The sequence below is a fragment of the Gadus macrocephalus genome, chromosome 6, assembly GCF_031168955.1.
Source record: "Gadus macrocephalus chromosome 6, ASM3116895v1".
NCBI classification, from domain to species: Eukaryota; Metazoa; Chordata; class Actinopteri; order Gadiformes; family Gadidae; genus Gadus; species Gadus macrocephalus.
This window is the reverse complement of record NC_082387.1, coordinates 14,590,582-14,611,520: the sequence shown is the minus strand read 5'-3', so window position 1 is coordinate 14,611,520 and position 20,939 is coordinate 14,590,582. Positions and strand designations below refer to the sequence as shown.

At 51.9% G+C, this 20,939-nt stretch overlaps 1 protein-coding gene across 1 annotated transcript in view; it reads left to right on the top strand.

The window, feature by feature from the left end:
* adgrv1 (adhesion G protein-coupled receptor V1) overlaps positions 1 to 20,920 on the top strand; it is a 49,339-nt gene extending 28,419 nt beyond the window's left edge. Inside the window, exons 37-64 of the mRNA XM_060053480.1 lie at positions 194 to 449; positions 1,178 to 1,380; positions 2,712 to 2,888; positions 3,023 to 3,205; positions 3,368 to 3,547; positions 4,025 to 4,189; positions 4,492 to 4,612; positions 4,870 to 4,993; positions 5,183 to 5,321; positions 5,418 to 5,603; positions 6,162 to 6,397; positions 6,496 to 6,644; positions 6,757 to 6,955; positions 7,275 to 7,494; positions 8,025 to 8,264; positions 8,780 to 8,929; positions 9,100 to 9,320; positions 9,828 to 10,095; positions 11,292 to 11,435; positions 13,080 to 13,251; positions 13,861 to 14,002; positions 14,460 to 15,100; positions 15,344 to 15,604; positions 16,109 to 16,226; positions 16,752 to 16,923; positions 18,309 to 18,554; positions 19,057 to 19,475; positions 20,440 to 20,920. Coding sequence (XP_059909463.1) covers positions 194 to 449; positions 1,178 to 1,380; positions 2,712 to 2,888; positions 3,023 to 3,205; positions 3,368 to 3,547; positions 4,025 to 4,189; positions 4,492 to 4,612; positions 4,870 to 4,993; positions 5,183 to 5,321; positions 5,418 to 5,603; positions 6,162 to 6,397; positions 6,496 to 6,644; positions 6,757 to 6,955; positions 7,275 to 7,494; positions 8,025 to 8,264; positions 8,780 to 8,929; positions 9,100 to 9,320; positions 9,828 to 10,095; positions 11,292 to 11,435; positions 13,080 to 13,251; positions 13,861 to 14,002; positions 14,460 to 15,100; positions 15,344 to 15,604; positions 16,109 to 16,226; positions 16,752 to 16,923; positions 18,309 to 18,554; positions 19,057 to 19,386 — 5,643 coding nt within the window. The 3' untranslated portion in view covers positions 19,387 to 19,475; positions 20,440 to 20,920. The remainder of the gene's footprint in view (positions 1 to 193; positions 450 to 1,177; positions 1,381 to 2,711; positions 2,889 to 3,022; positions 3,206 to 3,367; positions 3,548 to 4,024; positions 4,190 to 4,491; positions 4,613 to 4,869; positions 4,994 to 5,182; positions 5,322 to 5,417; positions 5,604 to 6,161; positions 6,398 to 6,495; positions 6,645 to 6,756; positions 6,956 to 7,274; positions 7,495 to 8,024; positions 8,265 to 8,779; positions 8,930 to 9,099; positions 9,321 to 9,827; positions 10,096 to 11,291; positions 11,436 to 13,079; positions 13,252 to 13,860; positions 14,003 to 14,459; positions 15,101 to 15,343; positions 15,605 to 16,108; positions 16,227 to 16,751; positions 16,924 to 18,308; positions 18,555 to 19,056; positions 19,476 to 20,439) is intronic.
* The last annotated feature ends 19 nt before the right edge of the window (positions 20,921 to 20,939 follow it).

Here is a 20,939-nt window from a genome sequence, read left to right as displayed (position 1 = left end):
GACGCAAGTGACGTATAGAAAGGTTCAGCGTAGTGTCCGAATTCTTGTTTGTTCGTTGCCTATATAGTGCACTATATCATAAACACTATATAGGGAATAGTGAGTGAGTGAACAGGGAACGATTTCGAACACAGCTTTAGAGTCACAAGTCCCAAACAAATCCCAACCCGTTCAACCCTTTCTTTCCCTGCAGGTGTCATTCTCCGAGGGCCAATCGGAGGCTGTCATCACGCTGTCCGTGGTGGCAGACGGCGTACCGGAGGGCAGGGAGCACGTGACGGTGGCGCTCATGGACGTCACCACTGTGGGGCTGGAGGAGCCGGCGCAGGCGGCCACCATCGCCCCGCGGCGGGCCCACGCCCTGCTCACCATCCTGGCCAACGGCTCGCCGTACGGGGTGATCGGCTGGCACATGGACTCGCTGTTCGCCAGGGTGCAGGAGCCCACGGGTGAGACACGGCCGCCGCCGGCGCCGCTGCTATGCTCATGCTTGGGTCGGCCGCTGGGCTGGCGGGAACTAGGACACAATGTCATCACGGCACTCGGGCGCTACATCGGGGAGATTTGTGGCGTGTCGCGCTATTGGGCAGCAGTGGAGCGGCAGAGTGTGCGAACTGCACGTGTATTTGCAACAGCAGCTTTAAAAACAAATGAAACATTTTAAATAAATATGTGTTATGATGGAAAAGCTACGCAGTGTGTCTAATAATGAACTGTTTAATCATCAGGTCGTGTTCTTATTCATGGTGAGCTCTTGTTTTTGTTTGTGTCCTGTCAACGTAGGAGTGGGATGTGTTTTTCTAGATTGGGTTTCTTCCTCGTGGGATGTCATGGTAACCACAAGCTGGGATTTACTGTAAATGGGCGGGGGGGGCCGGTGGGGTGTTACTCGTGGCTTCCAGGATTTGAAGTAAGAGAGGATTTAACAAAATCGGTGTCTTGGTAGCGGGCCTAGAATGTCAAAGAAGTCCATTGTAACATGACTGCGACCCACACGCTCTGCGCAATTATGCAAACCGACGTTTATTTTTAGCGTCTTGGCTTTGGCGTTGTTTTCGGAGCTGTTAAACCAAAACGCACTTTCTCCGTGTCAGTGAAGTCGAGCTTGTTGTGAAAATTGAAAATGGCAAACTAATTGGAAAATCCTTTCCCCCTCCTTCCCCAAAAACGACTCCAGGCTCTCCGATCAACATGAGCCTCTCCATAGTGAGGGAGCAGGGCTCCTCGGGGAATGTGGCGGTCCACCTCCAGACCAGGCCCGCCCTATCACAGCCCCCGGCCAACCAGGCCTCCGCTGGACTGGACTATCTGGCCAGGGACGCCACGGTGGTCATGGTGGACGGGGCGACCGTGGTCCTGGTCACCTTCACCATCATGCCGGTAAATACAGAATTCAGCGCGGTTCTAAGGAGCTAGCATAAACCTACTATCTACTACCTCTACTGCAGCTATTCACTAAACGTGATTATGAGGTTCCACACGCCATTGCATCCAGGAAATCGATCTCTGGATTGTTTTTCCTTTGTTCCACCGCCCACACCCCGACCCCAGACCATTGCCTGTCTGAAAATGATATAGCGCTACGTGTAGCTCCAACTCAAACCACTAGAGGGGGCTATCAGAAAACGTACAAAGGGCAGGTTTAATTATTGAATATTTGTATATTGAATATTATTGATAATTGCACTACAGTTGGACATCAGTCCGTGACAGAAGCCAGTACCATGCCTTTCATTGTTTTTGTTTTTTAATCTTTTTTTACTTATTTGTTACCACAGAAAAAGCAAGTGCCGTGCTTACTTTGTGCTCAATGGCATTTCATCATACATCTCTGTCCACACTCTCTTGTTCACTACTCACAACACTCATTTATAAATACATAGTGGTTCCTGTTTGCTCTGTTTCCCTTCATATCCATTTCTCTTTCCCGCCCTTCCTTCCAGCCACATTTCAGGGTCCATTGGGGTCCATGTTAAACCTCCCACTAATGGGACTAGTAATTATGTTGTGTTTAGGCTAGAAATGGGGGTGGGCGTGAGGTAATGGGGGGGGGGGGGGCATGGTTTCTCTCTTCAACAAGCAGCCTAGAGTGAACTTTAGAAACCCTTGTGTTCCAACCACCGGTAGCACATTCCATTCTCATGCTGCTCCCAATTCAAGATCACTGCTATGTCAATGACCAGCAGTCGTTTAGACCAGTGGTTCTCAAAAGGGGGTACGCGTACCCCTATGGGTACTTTGGAGTACTGCAGGTATACTCCAAAAAAATAAATAAAAATAACTCTAACCCTAACCCTGTTTCTCACTATAGTTTTTGCACTGCCAAATAGAACGCACATACATTATTTATGTTCATTCCAAAAAAGGTTTGTGCCAGTGAGAGGGTACTCTGGTGAAAAAATATCTTGGAGGGGGTACAATAGGAGAAAAAGTTTGAAAACCAAGGTTAAGACCAAGCAGGTTTAACCAAGGTTAAGACCAAGCAGGTTTAGCCAAGCTTGAGTTCAGTCAATCTCCGACTCCAAACATGTGAGAGTTTGAGTACGCTTGGTGGCAGATACGTTGGTCCAAGTCCCTTTCTGAAGGGATATAAGTTTGGTGTGGCCAACCACACGAATGTACCGACTACACTGTTTTAAAACTAGGCATATATTTGCTATGTTTACCCCGTCGTGCATAGGTTTGACATCGTGTTGTTTTCTTTGCCGCAGGATGATGTCCCGGAACTGGCGGAGAGTTTCCTGGTGAACATCACCAGCGTGGAGCTGGACGGGGATTCCACCGGGCCGGGCCGGCCCAGCCTGAAGAGGCCTGGCATGGAGGTCGCCGAGATCACCATCCAGGAGAACGATGACCCCAGGGGCATAGTGCAGCTTAACGTGTCAGAGGTTGGTGCCACATGGACAGACTTGAGATAGTACCGGGTGTCCGCTAGACCAATCGTTATTGAACAGTGTGAACCTCTGGCTTGCTGCTTGACGCTGGGTTGCTCTGTTGCTGATTTGAGGCCTCTACTCTTCAGGAGGCCCCAGGGAGGGTTTTGGCCTATGAGATCGCACCACCGGACAATGTCTTCCGTCTTGGCGTAGCGCGATTGGCCGGGACAACGGGGGGAGTCGTCGTTTACTGGGAGGCTCAGCCAATCACGGCCAGCTTTGAGGACTTCAGTCCTTCCTCAGGGAATGTCACATTAAAGGATGGACAGGTGAGTGCATCTGAAAGTCTCTGCAGTTGAGATTAAAGATTATTCCAAAATGAACACTGTTCCTTTAGGGTCCTTAAAACATAACCCCATTCATAGTTATTCCCTCAACGATTTAAAGGTAGATGAAGTTAAAGAACGAGATTTGTTTTTCCTTGTCTTAAGAGAGATGCCACGATTGACATCACCATCATCGATGATGAGGAGGTGGAGGTGGAGGAAACTTTCACAGTGTCTCTGCTGCGTGTGACTGGTGGAGCCCGGTTGGGGACGGTGACGTCCGTGACGGCCAGCATTCCGGCCAATGACTCTCCTCTGGGAAGATTTGGATTCCAGGACCAGGAAGTTAGTCCAGACATAATAACGCTTCCAAAAAACCCTCACATTTACCTCCCTCAAAAGCATTCTTAATAGTTCCCCAATGTAACTTATTTTATGACTTTATGTCATCCACGTTGCTTTATACCTCTTAAAGCTTAAATCTCTAGGGAACATCAACCCCTGTTAACCTCCAGGTACTATTTATGTTAGAATATTAGTCGGTTCAAGTGCAAAATAAGCCGTCAATGTCCAGAAAGAGTACTCTGTATACCAACTGTATACCACCAAAAAAACGGACTCACCAGGCTTGTACCTTCTACGTAAAGAAGTTAGCCATCCAATCTTGTCAATGGGAGTTTTGGGATTCTCCTACCAATACTAGCATATCATTAGCATCAAGACAGCAGAAGCGAGTGCTTAATGTCCATAGCAACAGTGTCAACCAGTGTACCCCATCATCATCATCAACCGGCCAATCCCATCCGTTTCAACCCTGTTTAGGTTACAGTCAGCGAGCCCGAGTTCACCAACGACCCCGCTGCCGTGGCGACGCTCACGGTGCTCCGGAGTACAGGGGGCCGGGGTGTGGTGACGTTGGCATGGCAACTAGAAGACCTGGCCAGGGACGACCTCTCACCTCTCAGTGGAACCCTTGTCTTTGCGGAGGTACGGCACAAAGCAGCAGAGCCTTTTGTTATTAGCACATGGTTTTTGGAGGTTAATTCGGTGAATACATCGTTGTAATTTGGGAGAGTACGTGTTGACCTAGGTGTGGGAGATCCCCATGAGGACCATTAAAATATATATTAGATTTGCACGTGTTTTCATGTTTCTATTTCAATTGAGGAAAGTGATTAATAACCCGGCCTGGTCGTCATTAAGGAATTCTGTGAGGGAAATTTAAATGATGCTGGACACATTAGGATGCAGAATTGAACCTCAACGTCTTCTACACTGTTCCCTCTCAGACGGAGTCCACTCAGAGCTTTGTGATCAGGGCGCTGGAAGACACTGCGCTGGAGGGAGACGAGAGCTTCACAGTGCGGCTGCTCCCAGGCACCAGCGCGGCCGTCATCGACCCCTTAGCCGGTCAGTGGGTCAGGGGAGCCTGGAGCTCAGATGTTGGTCCTATGAGGACCTCAGTGAAAGGGTCTCTTTGACACTGTCCATCTAGTTGAAGTTGAATCACTCAGTGAATGTGTTGATACTAGTTGGATTACAGAGAAGAATGGTGTTTAGTTATTGACAACAACTGCTGCTGCTGACTGACCAGAGAGACACCCTAACATTCATGTTGACCTTTCCCCTCTCCTATACTGTGATGCATGTGTGTATATACACTGTAGGTCTGGCCAGCATCACCATCCAGGCCGACCGAGCGGCCTTGGGCATGGTGGGCGTGGCCGAGTCCTCCAGGGATGTTTTCATTGGTGAACCTGAGAGGGGATACAATGGAAGCACGGTGGTCAGGTACACAGGATATGTTCAACCAGATAAATACAACGTCCATTTTGTATGTTTTTTTAAACGTAAGTTCTTTCACGTTTGTTTAAGTTTGTTTAAATTTGTGGATGCAATTAAAAATGTGTGTGTGTGTGTGTGTTTGGGGGCTTTTGTGTGTATGTGTGCGCTTGTGTATGTGGGCGCTTGTGTCACCAGCCTCGTGCGGGGGCCAGGGGTCTTCGGGGAGGTACAGTTCTCCTGGAACATCGCTCCCGCTGACGCGACCGAGTTTGAGCAGATCTCCGGCGTCGTGACCATGCGAGACGGGCAATCCGCCGCTAGCATCACCCTTAAAGTACTCCACCCCCACCTACCAATAAGACCCCATCACCCCTCCGTACGGCCCCCCGGGACCACCCTGACGGTGTTAACCCGCCCACTGTGTCCCCAGGCGCTGGACGACGAGGTTCCAGAGGAGCGGCGGGTGTACCTGCTGACCCTCGCCGCCGCCACGCCCGGTCTGGACGTCAGCCCCTCGGCGAGCCACGCCACGGTCACCATGGCAGCCAGCGACCACCCGCACGGCAGCTTCTCCTTCGCCCAGCGGGAGGTCGCCGTCACCGAGGAAGAGGGGCTGGTGAGACGCTTTGGTTATTGAACGCGTTGTCTCTCACGTTTTGATCTCTGATGGTTCATCTTCGATTCTTCATTACCGGTTCGTCATGACCGTCCTTCTGTTCAATTCAATGTCCTTTCTATAGCACTGAGTCACAGGTAGAGTCTCAAAGGGCATAACAGGCCGTGTGTGTATGACGCCCCCCCCCCTGACCCTAGCCCTCCAGAAGGCGAGAAAAAACTCCCTTAATGAGCAAGGAAGAAATCTGGAGGATGAACGCAAAATGGGGGATCCCTCATTCAAGGGGTGGTTAGGAGTGCATTAGGGGCCATAATTGACATACATACATCCATACAGGCAAAACGTTTTAAATATGTGATGGGGTGCTGGCCGGTTACCTATAAGGAGAGTCCAGGCATTCACATTTACTTCATTCAATCAATCCACCAGGCTTCATCTTCTCCGATTGCTCATGTCCGACTCTTCCTCTTCAACCCATCATCCACCAGTCGATCTCCTTGTCATCACGTTCAGTTCCTCCTCTGTGATTCCCGACGCTCATGTGAGTTTCCCCCCCAGGTGAACGTGACGGTGGTCCGCTCCGGGGGCGGCCTGGGGGAGGTGGCGCTCAGCTACGAGACGTCAGGCGGCTCTGCCTTCAGCGGGCTGGACTTCAGCCCCGAGGCCGGCCGGCTGCTGTTCGCGCCGGGCCAGGCGTCACAGGAAGTCCCGCTGCGCATCGTTGACGACGTCCTCCCGGAAGGGCCCGAGGAGTTTCACCTCAGCATCACGAGCGTGGAGCTTCTTAACGTCAGGTAGCGGTTTGACAACAGTTGACAATAGTAGAGGATGTGAAAGAGAAGTCTCTTCGGGGACTAACATTATGTGTCCTCTGTCTCCCTCTGGTGGTAAGTGGCGTGGACTACACTGTGAGGGAGTCGGGGCTCCAGTTGGATCTGCCTCCGACGGTAGGGAACATCTCCTCAGTCATCGTGGTCATACTGAAGAACGACAACGCTGAGGGCATTCTGGAGTTCCACCCGGATCACCTCGACATCATAGGTGAGTGGTCTTTATCAATGTTTGATTATTATCAGTGATTGTTGTTCCAATAAGGTTTAATCGTACTACAATGCATTTCTTCTTCTTTTACATTGCATATATTCCTCTGTAGTGGAGGAGGATGCAGGGTATCTGGTGATCCCTGTGCTGAGATTGGGGGGTCAGTGGGGGCAGGTGTCGGCTCAGTACGTCTCCAGGGGTCTGAGCGCGACCCCTGACCTGGACTACTTCCTGTCCAACGGGTCGGTCACCTTCAGCCACGGGCAGGACACCAGCTTCATCAACATCACAATCATGGACGACCTGGACAGGTGAGGGAGAGATGGATGGGCCTGGACGAACAGACTGGACAAGAGCTGAATGTTTTTAGTAAAGAAAAAGCAACATGCATATCACAAAAATTCCATCATAGCAATAGACATCCATTCATAGCAATGAATGCAAAAATCGAATGTTTATGATGCCTCTTCCCAACCACAACCCTAAAAACAAGTGCTAATGTTTTTTCAGATTTAATAGTAATAGTAATTATTTCTGTTGGTCAGGGTTTTTTATTAGGGCCGATTTTTTTAATAAAAACTGTACACTTTACAATACCTACATGTGTACACATATCTGATTCTCCTGCAGTGAAGCCGCTGAGATCTTTGAGGTGCTGCTGTCTCGAGCCACCGGGGGAGCTGTCCTGGGCGCCAACTCGGTTGCCAGGGTAACCATCGCCAAGAGTGACTCTCTGAGCGGGCTTGTGCGTTTCCTCAACGAGAGCCGCATTGCTCTGGTGAACCCCAACGAGACGCTCTCGCTCACCCTGGTCTTGGAGAGAGCCGGAGGCTTTGTGGGAAATGCAACGGTAAGAACGAACACCATGAACGTTGTTACATGCTGTTAACTTTCATGGTTAAAAGACCGCATCCATATTGCATACTAGCAGATATTATTTCCAACTTTGGCCACTAAAAAAACTTTACAATAAGCGCCTCACATTCCCCCGGGCGTACACACATTTATTCACCGACGGCGGTGTCACCATGCAAGGGACTACCAAGCTTTTCTGCAGCAGTTTAGGGTTAGATGTCTTGCTCAGGGACACCTCAACACTTATCTATGATGAACTGGGGATCTAACAGCAAACCTTCCGGTTACCAGACGACCTGCCGCCTCAATTTAGACAACACAGCAGTTGTTTAATGGCTCTTTCAACATAAAACCCCCAGACTTTTGTCTGGATAATATCTTCTTATTGATTGAGAAGACACTTTGATGTAAAGGGATATAGATTGAATTGTCATTCATTCATTCAGGAGCATGTAGGGGTCCATCCTGCCTATAAATCCCCCGCCCCTCATCGATCCTCAACCCAAACACGGGTTCTCCTCCTAGGTGGCGTGGCACATCCTGGGCCCCAACAGCAGGGAGCCTCTCCCACCGCTCAACCAGGACTTCCTGGATCCCGTCAACGGCTCCTTCTACCTGGGCGACGGGGAGGAGGGGGTCCACGCCATCCGGCTGACCCTGCTTCCCCATGGGGAGGTGGAGGTGGAGGAGGTGTTCACGGTCCAGCTCAGCATCCTGTCCGGGGAGGTGGACGTGGACACCGGGGCCGGGGCGGTCCAGCTTCTGGTGGGTCCAGGTCTCTCACGATCTCCCTCGTTCGTGGTTCACTGCTGAAGGCCTTGACCGCTTGAGGAGCACAGAGTTAAGGGCTGATTATGGTTCAACGTCGACGCAACACAAGGACTACGCAGACGCTTCGACATAGTCGTGAACCTGTTTTGGTCTTGCTTCGGGTTTTAGTGAGCGGACCAATCCCAGCCCTTGTTGCTGCGTTGCCTCGACGCAAGGTTAACATTTTTGGGAGTTTGCACGTCAGGCCCGTCAGGTGGATGCAAGGAGGGTCTGCAATGACGTAAGAGGTCCTTGCGTTGCGTCGATTTGGACACATAATCAGCCCTTTAGAGTTCAATCAGCCCTAGGTTGTTCGATGGCGGCTCGTTATAGCTCGATGTGGTAGGACACTAGGAGAACACACCATGACCAGGAGCTGAAGGAATGTGCTCTGTTTGGTGTATGTATATTTTTTCCTTAGCCATTTCTGTCTTCTTGCGTGCTTATTGAATGCCGTGGTTGTACTCCAGATTGAGAAGTTCGGTGACCCTAACGGCATCGTCCAGTTTGATGAGGCGGCGCTGAGCGAGCAGGTCTACGATGAGCCCGCTGACGTCCAGGGCCCGCTCAACATCTCACTGCTGCTCAGACGGAGAGAGGGCGTCATGGGAAACATCACGGTAACGGCACCTAAGTAGTAGTTTAGAAGTAGAAGTAAACTATATCCTGGTCTTTGTTTCCTTCATTATCTATCCATTCTTCCTCCTTCTCCATCCCGATATCCATCTGCATTCAACTCCGTTGTCCCCTCTTCATTTACTTCAACCCGTTCTCCTTCTGCCCTCCTCAGATCCACTGGGAGATCCAAAGTGAGTCAGACCTGGCCGGTGACTTCCTGAGTGTGGCCGGGGATGTAGTTATCCTGGTTGGCCAGCGGGAGGCGCTGTTGCTCCTCAGCCTGATGCCCGACACGGTGCCCGAGGTGGAGGAGCTGTACCTGGTCAGGCTCACAGGCGTGGAGGGGGGCGCCACCCTGGACGGCAACCCCAACCTCACCAGTACACGCATTAGGTGGGTGGTTCGCCTCATCTCGTCAAACAGACCACCCCGACCAAAACTGACATTTTTATTAATTTACCTTTTTGAAGAATTTGCCATGGTTTGGCAAGTGGAGCAAATTCTCATTCGATTCTTCAACTAAAATGCTTTTTTTTTCACGTCCGATTTAATAAGAACCGTAAGCAAAAAAACGAATGACCTTTTACATTTACATTAACATTTAGGGTGTTGAGCAGACACTTTTTTAAACGTAAGTTCTTCCACGTTTGTTTAAGTTTGTTTAAATTTGTGGATGCAATTAAAAATGTGTGTGTGTGTGTGTTTGTGGGGGCTGGTGACACAATAAGTACATTGGGCCAGTCAAATAAAAAAGCTATAGGACGCACATTTGGTTTACCTCTGATCATTGTCTTAGCGAACATGACTCCTAACACATCTAAACTGGAAACAGACTTGGCGTAGCATCTTTCAGGCAGTCAACATGCTAACATCAACATGCTAACACCCACATGTCCCCAGGGTGCGGGCGAACGACGAGCCTCACGGCGTGTTCTCCCTGGACCCCGGCCGGCGGGCCTTGGGGGTGGGGGGCCCCGGGGCTGAGCCGGCCCGGTTCCTGCTCCTGAACGTCACGCGGTCGGGGGGGCTGTTTGGCAACGCCAGCGTGGGCTATGTGGTCAGCGGCGGGCCGGAGGTCCAGGCTCTGCTGGGAGACAGAGCCACGGGCAGGGTCCTGCTGCCGGAGGGGGAGTCCTCTGTCTCCATCACACTGTTGCTTAGCAACCAGGTGAGCCGCAATGCCCTTCGCACGTTCTGAAGTGAACCCCTCCACGACAACCACGAACATGCAAAATGCTGAGTCAGGTTGAATGTACAAAGTTGTAAATTCACCCAGAAAAGATCAACATTTTGTCATAATTTAACAGCAGTGTTCATGCCTATCCATTATTGTTTTTATATTAGTCATGCCTCTAAGTTTAGGAGTTGGGAAAGTTAATTTGCGGTTACAACTTACAAGTACATAAAGCTCTGTATCATCAGCTGACAATCAATGCTGCAATTGTAAATGATGTCATCAAGGGGAAGTGTAGACAGAAAAAAGCATAGGACCAAGAAACGATCCCTGGGGTACACCAAACTTATTTTCGAAAATTCTGAAATTGTATTATTGTAACTTACATGGTGAGTTCTATTTGATCAATATGAATGAAGCCATGAGAGCACTGTTCCCTGGATACTAATATTCTTCTCATAGTGGCTGTGTTCCACGGTTTCAGAAGCTGCCCTCAAGTCGCAAGGCAACCACCATGATGTTCAGTCAGAATCAACAGTCATTAGAAGATCATTGACAAGTGTGGTCCACGCTGTTTCAGTAGAATGACGGGAAATGAAAGCCTGATTGAATTTGATCAAAAGGATGATTGTTGGCTAAGTAGTAAATTGGTCAGCGACAGCCTTTCGAAGTCGTAAACATAAAAGGTTCATTTGTAATTGGTTTGTAATTTGCAAATCAATATTCCAAGTTTTTCAAGCAGTTTGATAATGGCACTTTTAACAGGGGAGGACACAGATCCCAAGGAAATTGACCTTTTGATAATATCAAGAATAGGATCATTGAAATCATGAAACCATTTCGTAAAAGCTATAGATGGTATAGGGTCTTTTACACAGGTTGCATGTTTGGGAGCAGTTAGGAGCCAGTCAAGCCCTGAGCGGAACAGCCACCATTCTGAGAAGACCCTGGTCCAATTACCATCTCTCTAATTGAGTCAAATGTATTTTTAAAGAACTCCAGACAATCATCAGCATTGAATAAAGAACCGGAAGCAGGAGTATTCTGTCAGAGCATCAAATTGAAACTGTGTTTTATTTGTATTTATTAATGTCAATCTAGTTTGATAGATATGCATCGCTAACAGCTGAGATAAGATACCTCCAACCAACACACCGTATTTATAGTCTCAACTCAATGTGTGAGCGCAGGTGTTCCTGGCCATCGGGGAGAACTTCACCGTGCAACTGACGGACGTGAGACTGGTCAGCCCTCTCCTCAGCACCCCCCCTCGTCTCTCCTCGGACTCCACGGTTACCATGGTGACGGCTGGGGAAGAGGCTGCCAACACTGAAGTGAGTCCACAACGCAGCTTCCTTCACCCTGAATAATTGACTGACGGAATGTGATCACCAACAATAACAGATTACATTACGTCACACGTATTTAGCTGATGCTTTCGTCCAAAGCGACATACAATAAGGGCTTTCGACACTGAAGACGCAACCCAAAAAGCAAAGTAAATAAAATTAATAAAATAAGCAAACTGAGCTTTAAAGATCCACAGCAATCTTCCACAATTGAAAAAACCACTGCACTGCACTCACTAAATCACACGCTCTGTCCTTTCAAAATTGTATTGACAGTCACGCTATCACATTTTATTTTCAACTCCAACACAGCACTTCACAAACACTCATCTCCCTCTTACCAATGCATAACATGCCCCAAGTGCGAGTCACTAGATCTGTCTCCATGGCCCTCCACCCAGTGCCCGCATACAACGGCTATGGGCAGAGGTCCTTCATCCATACTTTCACCAAAGTCTGGAATTGCATTCCCCATCACATTAGAGTATTGCAATCCATCACACAGTTCAAAAAAGCTTATCAACTGTTACTACTCACCACATACACTTGCGAACACTGAATTATAGATCATTGTCTGTGCTCAGTCTGCTGTCTATATGATTGTCCTACTGATGTCTGACGTGCTATGTCCCTGTTATGTGTTGTATATAAATGTGACGTGTGATGTGCCTTGTCCCTGTTACATGTTAGATGTGCTGCAGAACAGGAACCTGCTGGAAATCAGCTATTTTACTGAGACAGGCCCGTTTTAAATTGTAACTTTGTTACTTTTAATACTGTCCTGTATAATAAATAAAAAAGAAAGAAAGAAGCAAAGGGCTTTAAGTGCCGCATTACAGATTATATATTTATTTGTGAATGGGTGTGTGTGTTGAACTGATGTAAACCGCCTGTTCTTTCGGAATGAGCTTGCTGGGATCTGAGTCATGGCGTTTGCCCTATCGACTTTTATGTCACTTTGAATTTACATTAAATATTACGGCCAACCCCCGGTCGTAACTGGATTTCTGCGGTCGGTAACCTAATTCACATCCCCGGCTCCGCTGTGAACAATTAGCTTTGTCAGGACTTGTAAATTGAAACAAATCGCGCTACAGCGAGTGTCAGAATCTAATAAAGGGAGAGTGATTGTGTGTTCAAATCTATTTTAGGCCCAATCTTCTAACTGCCCAACGCTGTCAAGGTCCATAGAAGCAATCGGGGCCTTTGTCCTGTGAGGCTCCATCCCAAATGAATCTTGGTTCCAGCAGTCCAACTCTGTTAGAGCAGAACATCTGGGGAGATGACTCGGCGCAGGGACCACGAACCAAACACAGCCAGGGGCCCATTACACCTTGTTGTTTCGTTAAGGAGGCGTTTTACTGAGGAAAACTCATTTGCACGACTGGATAAATCCTTCAGAAGGGGGTTTCCACAGTGGTTAGACTAAAAAGTGCTGGCTTGACCACTGCTGGCCGACGGTTCCCTGCCTCCAGCAACAAGATTGGTCGATCCAAATATGAAGCAAAGGAAAGAGATTTGTGATTTGAGCTCAGATTCTAATGTTAAGTTGGATTTGTGAGGGTTAACCGAAATAAACCCCTGATTGCTTCCCTTTTTCTCCTCCCTCCCTGTGTGCGGCCCCGCCAGGTCGGCTTTGCCTCGGTGGTCCTCCTGGTGTCCAGCCTGGAAACGGGGCAGTGCGAGGCAACAGTGTCACGGACGGGCCTCTTTGGGGGGGTCACCGTGGACTGGAGAACGGGGTATCCTCCAGGCCTGGCGCCGCCCGGGTTCACACCGGGAGCTGTCAGCCCAACAGCAGGTAGGACCCTACAGAGATATCTGACTTAACCACCTCTCTACTGCTGCTGGTGTGCAATCACAACGCTACCGCTGGATGCTTAACATTAGGAAAGGTCTTCAGTGCTCATCACTGAATGTTAACTGTCCATAGAACACAAGGTCATGCGCATAAAGTTAACGAAAGTTAAAATGTTGTCCTAAGGGGTTTCACGCACAACAAGCTATCGCACCAATCGTCCTTTCCAATAATCCTTTGTGCCGTGCATTGTACGGCTTCAAAGCCATTCCTGACATTATGTTTGACATGTTCGGCATCTGACGGAGCCGTACAGTTACACCTTGTTACACAAAAAAATGTTGACGCAGAATTTTTATTTTACACAACCCAGTACTATTTTATACCGCACAGTTTCAGAGTTATTCATGGGTCGAGCTCACTGCGTGCGTTTTAGTCGCACGTTCTTGATTTATTTCAACCAGTGCAGACCTCTTGACCGAACACAGAACCCAGTGCATTGCACAGACTCCTTGTGAACCGCTGCCAGCAGCCAGTATGGCCGCGGCTCAAAGGTCTGCTGTTATCATAGCAGCGGTCCGTCCCTCACACGGCTGTCCCCCGCTCCTCCAGGCTCCGTCAGCCTGGCCCACGGCGAGAGGAGCCGGCCCATCGCGCTGACCGCTCCGTGGAACCCCTCGGCGCCTGCGGCCTACGCCATACATCTGACTGCTGCCAGCCCCGGTGCCAACACCACAGCCGCTGTCCGGCTCAGGTGAATACCCAGCATTCATAGCGTCTTGTGAGAGCTCATGTACCATGTACATTTACATTTAGGGCGTTTAGCAGGCGCTTTCATCCAACACGACTTAGAATAAATACATTTGTCAGAAGAAGGTGAAACAACAATATAATATATTGCTATAAGTACAGTTAGGATGTTCATAGAACCAAGTGCACAGCACTAACAATCGCTAGGTTAACCCATTCCCTGTATACAACAGAGATAGCATGACATAGGATAAGATTGTTGGCAACACCACATTGTGTACAGTCCAGGGAGAGATGAATGATTTAACAGTCTGCATTGATACCTGCGCATTCAACATGGATGGGAAAGTCGGGGCTGATTGACTCAGTGCATGCATGGAGGGAATGGGAATAGTTAGTTATTTTCTGATGGTTTGTTCATAAAGTGAGTGGTGTTGAGGACGTGTGACTCCGCCCCTCAGGCCTGGCTTCACGGTGGCCGAGGTGGAGCCGCTGGGCGTGTACCGGTTCACCCGCGAGTCCCGGCAGGTGCTGGTCGACGAGGACGCCCAGAACGTCACGCTCCACGTCCAGCGCCTGTACGGCGGCCGCGGCGGCCGCGCCGTCCTGTCCTACGCCACCGCCTCGGGCAGCGCCACGGCGGACGAGGACTTCGGCGCCGTGGCGGACGGCCGGGTCGCCTTCGACTCGCCACTCCAGACCCGCGCCTCGCTGCGGCTCGCCATCGCGAACGACTCGCTCGCCGAGCCCGACGAGGTCTTCTACGTCAACCTGACCGACGTGCGGGTGCCGGGGGCGGCGCCCGGCCCCCGGCCACGCATCGACCGGGAGCAGAGCGTGGCCCGGGTCACCATCAGGGCCAGCAACGCCACCGGAGGAGGAGACGGAGGAGGAGGAGACGGAGGAGGAGATGGAGGAGACGGAGGAGATGGAGGAGGTGGGGGGGTGCTGAGCATCGGGCCCGCCCTGGTCCGCACGGAGGAGGACCGGGAGCAGGACGGCGTTGAGGAGAAGAGGGTGGAGCTGACGGTCCGCAGGGCCGCCGGGCCGGGCGGGGCCGGCCTGGACGCCGCCGCCAGCGTCCGGGTCCACGCCTACGGAGGTGGGCTGTTGTTGTTTTTGTTGTTATTGTGTTGAGTTTGTGAACCCATTGCGATTGTGAATAAAGCTATTATATAGTGTCATAATTATGGTAGCAGTATTGTCTAAAGAGAAGAGCAGCAGGTGAAGGGGAGTCCTACGGCCAACAGTACATTGTGTGGCCGTTGAGCCGTAGAAATGTCTCCGGGCCGCTCCCCGATCGGCCTCCTCCCGTACCCTCTGACCGCCGGCGGTCTCTCCGTAGGCGGAGTCACGTTGGGTACGGCGCTCCCCTTCGCTCTGGACTACAACGGCACCCTGGCCCGGGAGGGGCAGGACTTCCGGCTGGCCTCCAGTGTGGTGAGGCTGCAGGCCGGGCAGAGCGAGGCGGCGGTGCTGCTGCTCATCCTGGACGACTCGGAGCCTGAGGGCCAGGAGGCCTTCTTCGTCTACCTCTCCGACCCCGAGGGAGGGGGGCAGCTCGCCGAGCAGGGCTTCGGGGCCTTCTCCAAGATCGTCATCCTCGGTAAGACGTGGATCTGTTCCCTTGTTGTCTTGTTTGTGTGTGACTGACCGCACATTGGCTTGTTGGCGGCCAGTCGTTCTGGCAGACACCTTCAGCCCAAGCGACCTTTGAATCTCCTTGAGGAGAAGGAAGGGAATGTTGGGAACCTTTCAGCTCGGAGTGGAACCACTATCCCCCATTACTGAATGGTTTACAAACAACCTTTTCATCAAGAAATAAGATGAGGGTTCCTTACCTGTTCAAAGGGGTGCCCTAGTCAGACCGTGGTTGTCATGGATACGGCCAATTTCAGCCACTACAATTTTGACCAGGACGTAGGTGAGCTTTGCCGCTGCCCTCATCAACCAATGGGGGGTCCGGACCTTAAGAAGGGGGTGGGGACGATGTTTGGGTCATTGTACATGAAGGCATCACACAGGTGTGGGAATCAGTTGAAACCGTTGTGTATCATCACTCCCTCCCCTCCCTCCCTCCCTCCCCCCTGGTCCCCCCCCCCCATCCCAGGGAGCGACTTCCAAAACGGCATTGTGGGCTTCAGCCGGGGGTCCCTGGTGGGTCAGACCCTGGACGAGGACTCGGAGAACAGGACCGCCCAGCTGGTGCTGCAGAGACAGGAGAACAGGTAGCTGGACCGCCCCATCACATCCGCCAGGATTCACACTCACAGTCGTTCTTCAGCTATCTGTCACTATGGCTCTGCTCAAGAGGCAGATACAGGAATATATATTAACAGGAAAATAGTAGGGCCAATTAAATAATAATATTTGAAGCATTGTATTTATAATCACGATGATGAATGATAGAATGAGGAAAGACCTGTGTCAGTCTATCTGCGTGTGTGTGTGTGTGTGTGTGTGTGTGTGTGTGTGTCTGTGTCTGTGTCTGTGTGTCTGTGTGTCTGTGTCGTACACAGACGAGTGCTGTTCTTCCTGAGGTCAAAACACAGACACACAAAGTGTGTGTGTGTGTGTGTGTGTGTGTGTGTCCGTGTCCGTTTGTGTGTGTGTGTGTGTGTGTCTGTATGTCAGTGAGTGTGTGTTAGTGTGTCCGGTGTGTGCTTTCACATGCCATAGGACCTTGCTGTTGTCTGAGCTGTGCTGTGGTGTAGCCCTTAACCCCCTCGCTGCCCCCCCCCCCCTGTGAGCAGAGCCTTCGAGGACGTGCAGGTCTTCTGGAGAGCCACCCACAGCGCGGCGGCCCCATCACTGGTCAGTGGCGGGGTGAACCTGACCCAGGAGCTGCTCGTCACCTCGGGCGCCGTGCTGTGTCTGAGGGGTCAGACGCGTTGTGTCCTCACACTGGAGGTCCGGCCCGACGAGGTCAGTCCGCTAACATGAGACGGACCGGGGTGCGTTTTGTATAGGGTCGTCTGCAGTGTCGCTGTTGTCCAACCTTAGGGGCCAGGTCACCCTAACCCTCACCCTAAAGAATTCATGGCTCCACAAATGTGTACATGTGGAGCGTTGCTTATGGGGTTTGTTACGTGGACTGGGACTCAACAGTCGATGTCTGAGCTACGCTAGTTATTCAACACTTTGTTTTTTGAGAAATAATGTCATGAATCATGTTTGATGAATTGTTCCAAAGGTTTCAATGTTTCCGTACATGGACTGCCTTGATGCTACTACTGGGTGGCACGATTCGCTTACGTTCACTGGGTGGTTGAGCGGCTGGTCGGGGTAGAAGGATGTACTCGGGGGAGAGTGTGTGTTTTGCATTGGGGATTCAAGGATTGGACCTCATGATGGTCACGGACCAATAGAGGTTAGGAACGGGGACTCCCAGAGTGTCGCCATCCCCATCGTGTACAGTCTAGCTTTAGATGCATCACCCCTACAATGAATAATACGCAGGTGTGAAAAGCATCTAAAAATGGGATTGAACAGCCGTGAACATAATGATTCATGGAAGGGGGTGGATCCCGTATGTGCGTGGGACTGTGGCGCGTGTTAAACATGACTCACTTTGAACGGTGACATGCTTAGAACACGCAATGGCTCTGTGGGAGCGGACAATTGGAGAGATGGTTGAGTGGGTGGTCCTGACGCATCGTGGCCCTCCTCGCTGTGTGTAACATTCATCAGAGAAGGCTCCCCAGTGCAGGAACAGAACACGTCTGTAGCCACACTGGCCCCTCGACTCCTCTATCCTGACCGGCTTCTGGTTTCTCCCTGGTGTGGGTCAGGTGACATCGTGCCAGGAGACGGCGTGGGTGTAGCATGTCAGCAGAGGAACAGTCTATTCAGTTTGCGATGTCCCTATAACGGATCGGCCTGTGATGGGTTTAACGGGGAGTCCTCGGCAGCCTTTGCACAAAAAAAAAACACATAACAGAAGAAATAGAAGAACCAAGAACAAGGCTGCGTTCCAAATTGCACACTTTTCCTTTTTACTTGTAGTACCTACTGCAGCTACCCGTACAAAGTACGTACCGTTTACACAAAGTATGCATACAATTGGGACACACTACAGGTGATGTCAATGATTAGTACACCTGTTGTGCCACCCATGTATCTTCTGCTGTGCCATCCTGGTAATTTTGGCATGCTGCATTTTCCATACTATGTATTGGGACATACTCAGTATTTTTCTGGAGTACTAAATAGTATGGTAGTACGGGTACTGGAACACATGGCAGGAGGGATCCAGGGAGTAATGCACCTTCCTCGTCCTCGTCCTCATCCCATGTCTCCATGCGTGCCAGGAGCCAGAGAGGCGTAGCTGGTTCCTGGTGGAGATCTACGAGGTGGGCTCCGGGGCCTCCATCAACCAGACGGCGCGCTTCGCCAACGTCACCCTGGCCGAGAGCGACGCCCCCCCCGGCGGCCTGATCTACTTTGCGGCGGCCTCCCGGCTGCCCGTGGCCACGCTGAAGGCCACGCGGCTCGACCTGCAGGTCCACAGGCAGGCCAGCGCGGCCGGCGTCCTGACGGTGCGGTACCGTATGCTGGTGAGTGGGCCCCGGAGCAGTGCACAGAGGGGCAGGCAACCTGTGGAACAATGGCGTCATGCTAATGGCTCGTTTCATAGGGTTAAGGTCGTTGTTAAGTTTGGATCCCTTCATCAAGTAATCTATCTGTATCATCCGTCCTTCCATCCATCCCATGTGTCTCATCCACCCTCTCGTCCCCCTTCTCCCGCCCTCCGTCCCCTCCCTCCCCCGCCCTCCGTCCCCTCCCTCCCCCGTCCCCCTTCTCCCTCCCCCCCGTCCCCTCCTTCCCTCCGTCCCCTCCTTCCCTCCGTCCCCTCCCTCCCCCCGTCCCCTCCTTCCTCCGTCCCCTCCCTCCCCCGTCCCCCTTCTCCCGCCCTCGTCCCCTCCCTCCCACCATCCCCCTTCTCCCTCCCCCCGTCCCCTCCCTCCCTCCATCCCCTTCTCCCTCCCCCCGTCCCCTCCCTCCCGCCCCCTCCCTCCCCCGCCCCCCCCCCCTTCTCCCTGCCGCCGTCCCCTGCAGGTGCTGCCCCAGCCCGAGGCGGTGGGCCGCTCCATGATATGGCCCGCGGTTGCCGGCCGGGGACTTCCTCCAGCAGGAGGACGAGTTGACCTTCGCCCGGGGCCAGAGCAGCGCTACGCTGTCGGTGACCTTGACCCCGGGCCAGGCCTCGCCCGAGCCCACCCCCAAGCGCTTCCGGGTGGAGCTCCACGAAGCGTCGGGCGGGGCCCAGGTGCACCCGCAGTTGGGCGTGGCCAACGTCACCCTGGTGGCAGACGCGGAGGCCGCGGCGGTGTGGGCGCTGCTGGACCAGCTGCAGACGCTCCAGCAGCCGCTGGAACGCGGCCGTGATGGACCGCGTGCTGCAGGGGCTGATCAACAAGGCCACAGCGCTGCTCGCCCCCGAGCAGACCACCGCCGTGCTGGTGGCGCTGGGGAAGGTGAGAGGGAGAGAGAGAGAGGGGGGGGGGAGAGAGAGAGAGAGAGAGAGAGAGAGAGAGAGAGAGAGAGAGAGAGAGAGAGAGAGAGAGAGAGAGAGAGAGAGAGAGGGGGGGAGAGAGAGAGGGAGAGAGAGAGAGAGAGAGAGAGAGAGAGGGGGAGAGAGAGGGGGAGAGAGAGAGGGATAGAGAGGGATAGAGAGGGAGAGGGGGATAGAGAGAGAGAGGGGGATAGAGAGAGAGAGAGAGAGGGGGGATAGAGAGAGAGAGAGTGGAAGAGAAAGAGATGGCCTCTGGAGTCATGAGTAAACAATTAGATCTATCTTTTATCGATCCTTTTGTAAAGGAGCCACGTCTGACTGGTGGGGTTCTGGTGTTGGTGGGTTCTCTATCCGTGTCCTTGCTGCTACTGGAACCCTCCGATGAGGGTTCCAGTAGTTCCCAGTAGTCACTCGTCACTGGAGCCTCTCCTATTGTCTCCTCATCAGGCTCTTTGGCGGCCACCAGGCCCGCGTCCTGCCGCTGTGACTCAGTAGGCAAGCAGAGTGAGGGGGAGGAAGAGAGCGGAGAAGTTAGAAGTTGTTTAGATGAGAAGGAGTAGGCGGAGGAGTGCAAGCGAGAGAACAAAGGCGAGACGAGAGAAAGATGTTGAGCAGAAAGATCAGAGCTTGTGAGACGAGGAGGAGCGAGTGTTTATTTTAACACCAGGACCAAAGGAAAAGTTTTCCTTAAACACTGCATACATAATGTTTGTGTTAGGCGTAAACGTTCAGCTGGAATCACTGTGACTTGCATAATCATGTCATGGACATGACATTACACATAGGCTTATTTTGCAAATATGACATAGCATAGTAGCTACGCACGCAAACAAATGCCCACACACACACACACACTCACACACCAAACAACGAGTCAGTCCCTTTCTCCAAAACGTTGACACAACGGGTGTGTTTCCCTGGAGCAGGTCCTGGCGGAGGCGGAGGGGAACCCTCTACAGGAGAGCAGTCGGGGGCTGACCTACGACCTGCTCTGCGCCATGGCCAACCCCAGCCAGAGAGACACCCGGGGCCTCAGCCAGCTGTCCGAGCTGGCCGAGCGGTTCGCCTTCTCCCTGCTGACCGGGAGCCAGTGTGGAGAGCCCGGAAGCGGTCAGTATCCCCCCCCAAATAGGAACTCGATCCATTAAAGCTTTCTTTTTCCAGGATGTGGGGAGATTTGACTCCCTGAGGCTCTGGGGGAACCCGAATATGTCGGAAAACGTTTGAATGTAAGGTCAATAATGAATGGACTGCGTTGATATAGCCCTTTTCAGACTTGTGTCCGCTCAAAGCGCTTCCCATTAATTGCCTGTCAAACACACTTCATGCACCGAAGACGGTGTCGACCATGCAGGGCGAGCTCTCCTCGGGACAGGTAGCGTCAGGTAGCGTCAGGTGTCTTGCTCAGGGGCACCTCGGCAATCCA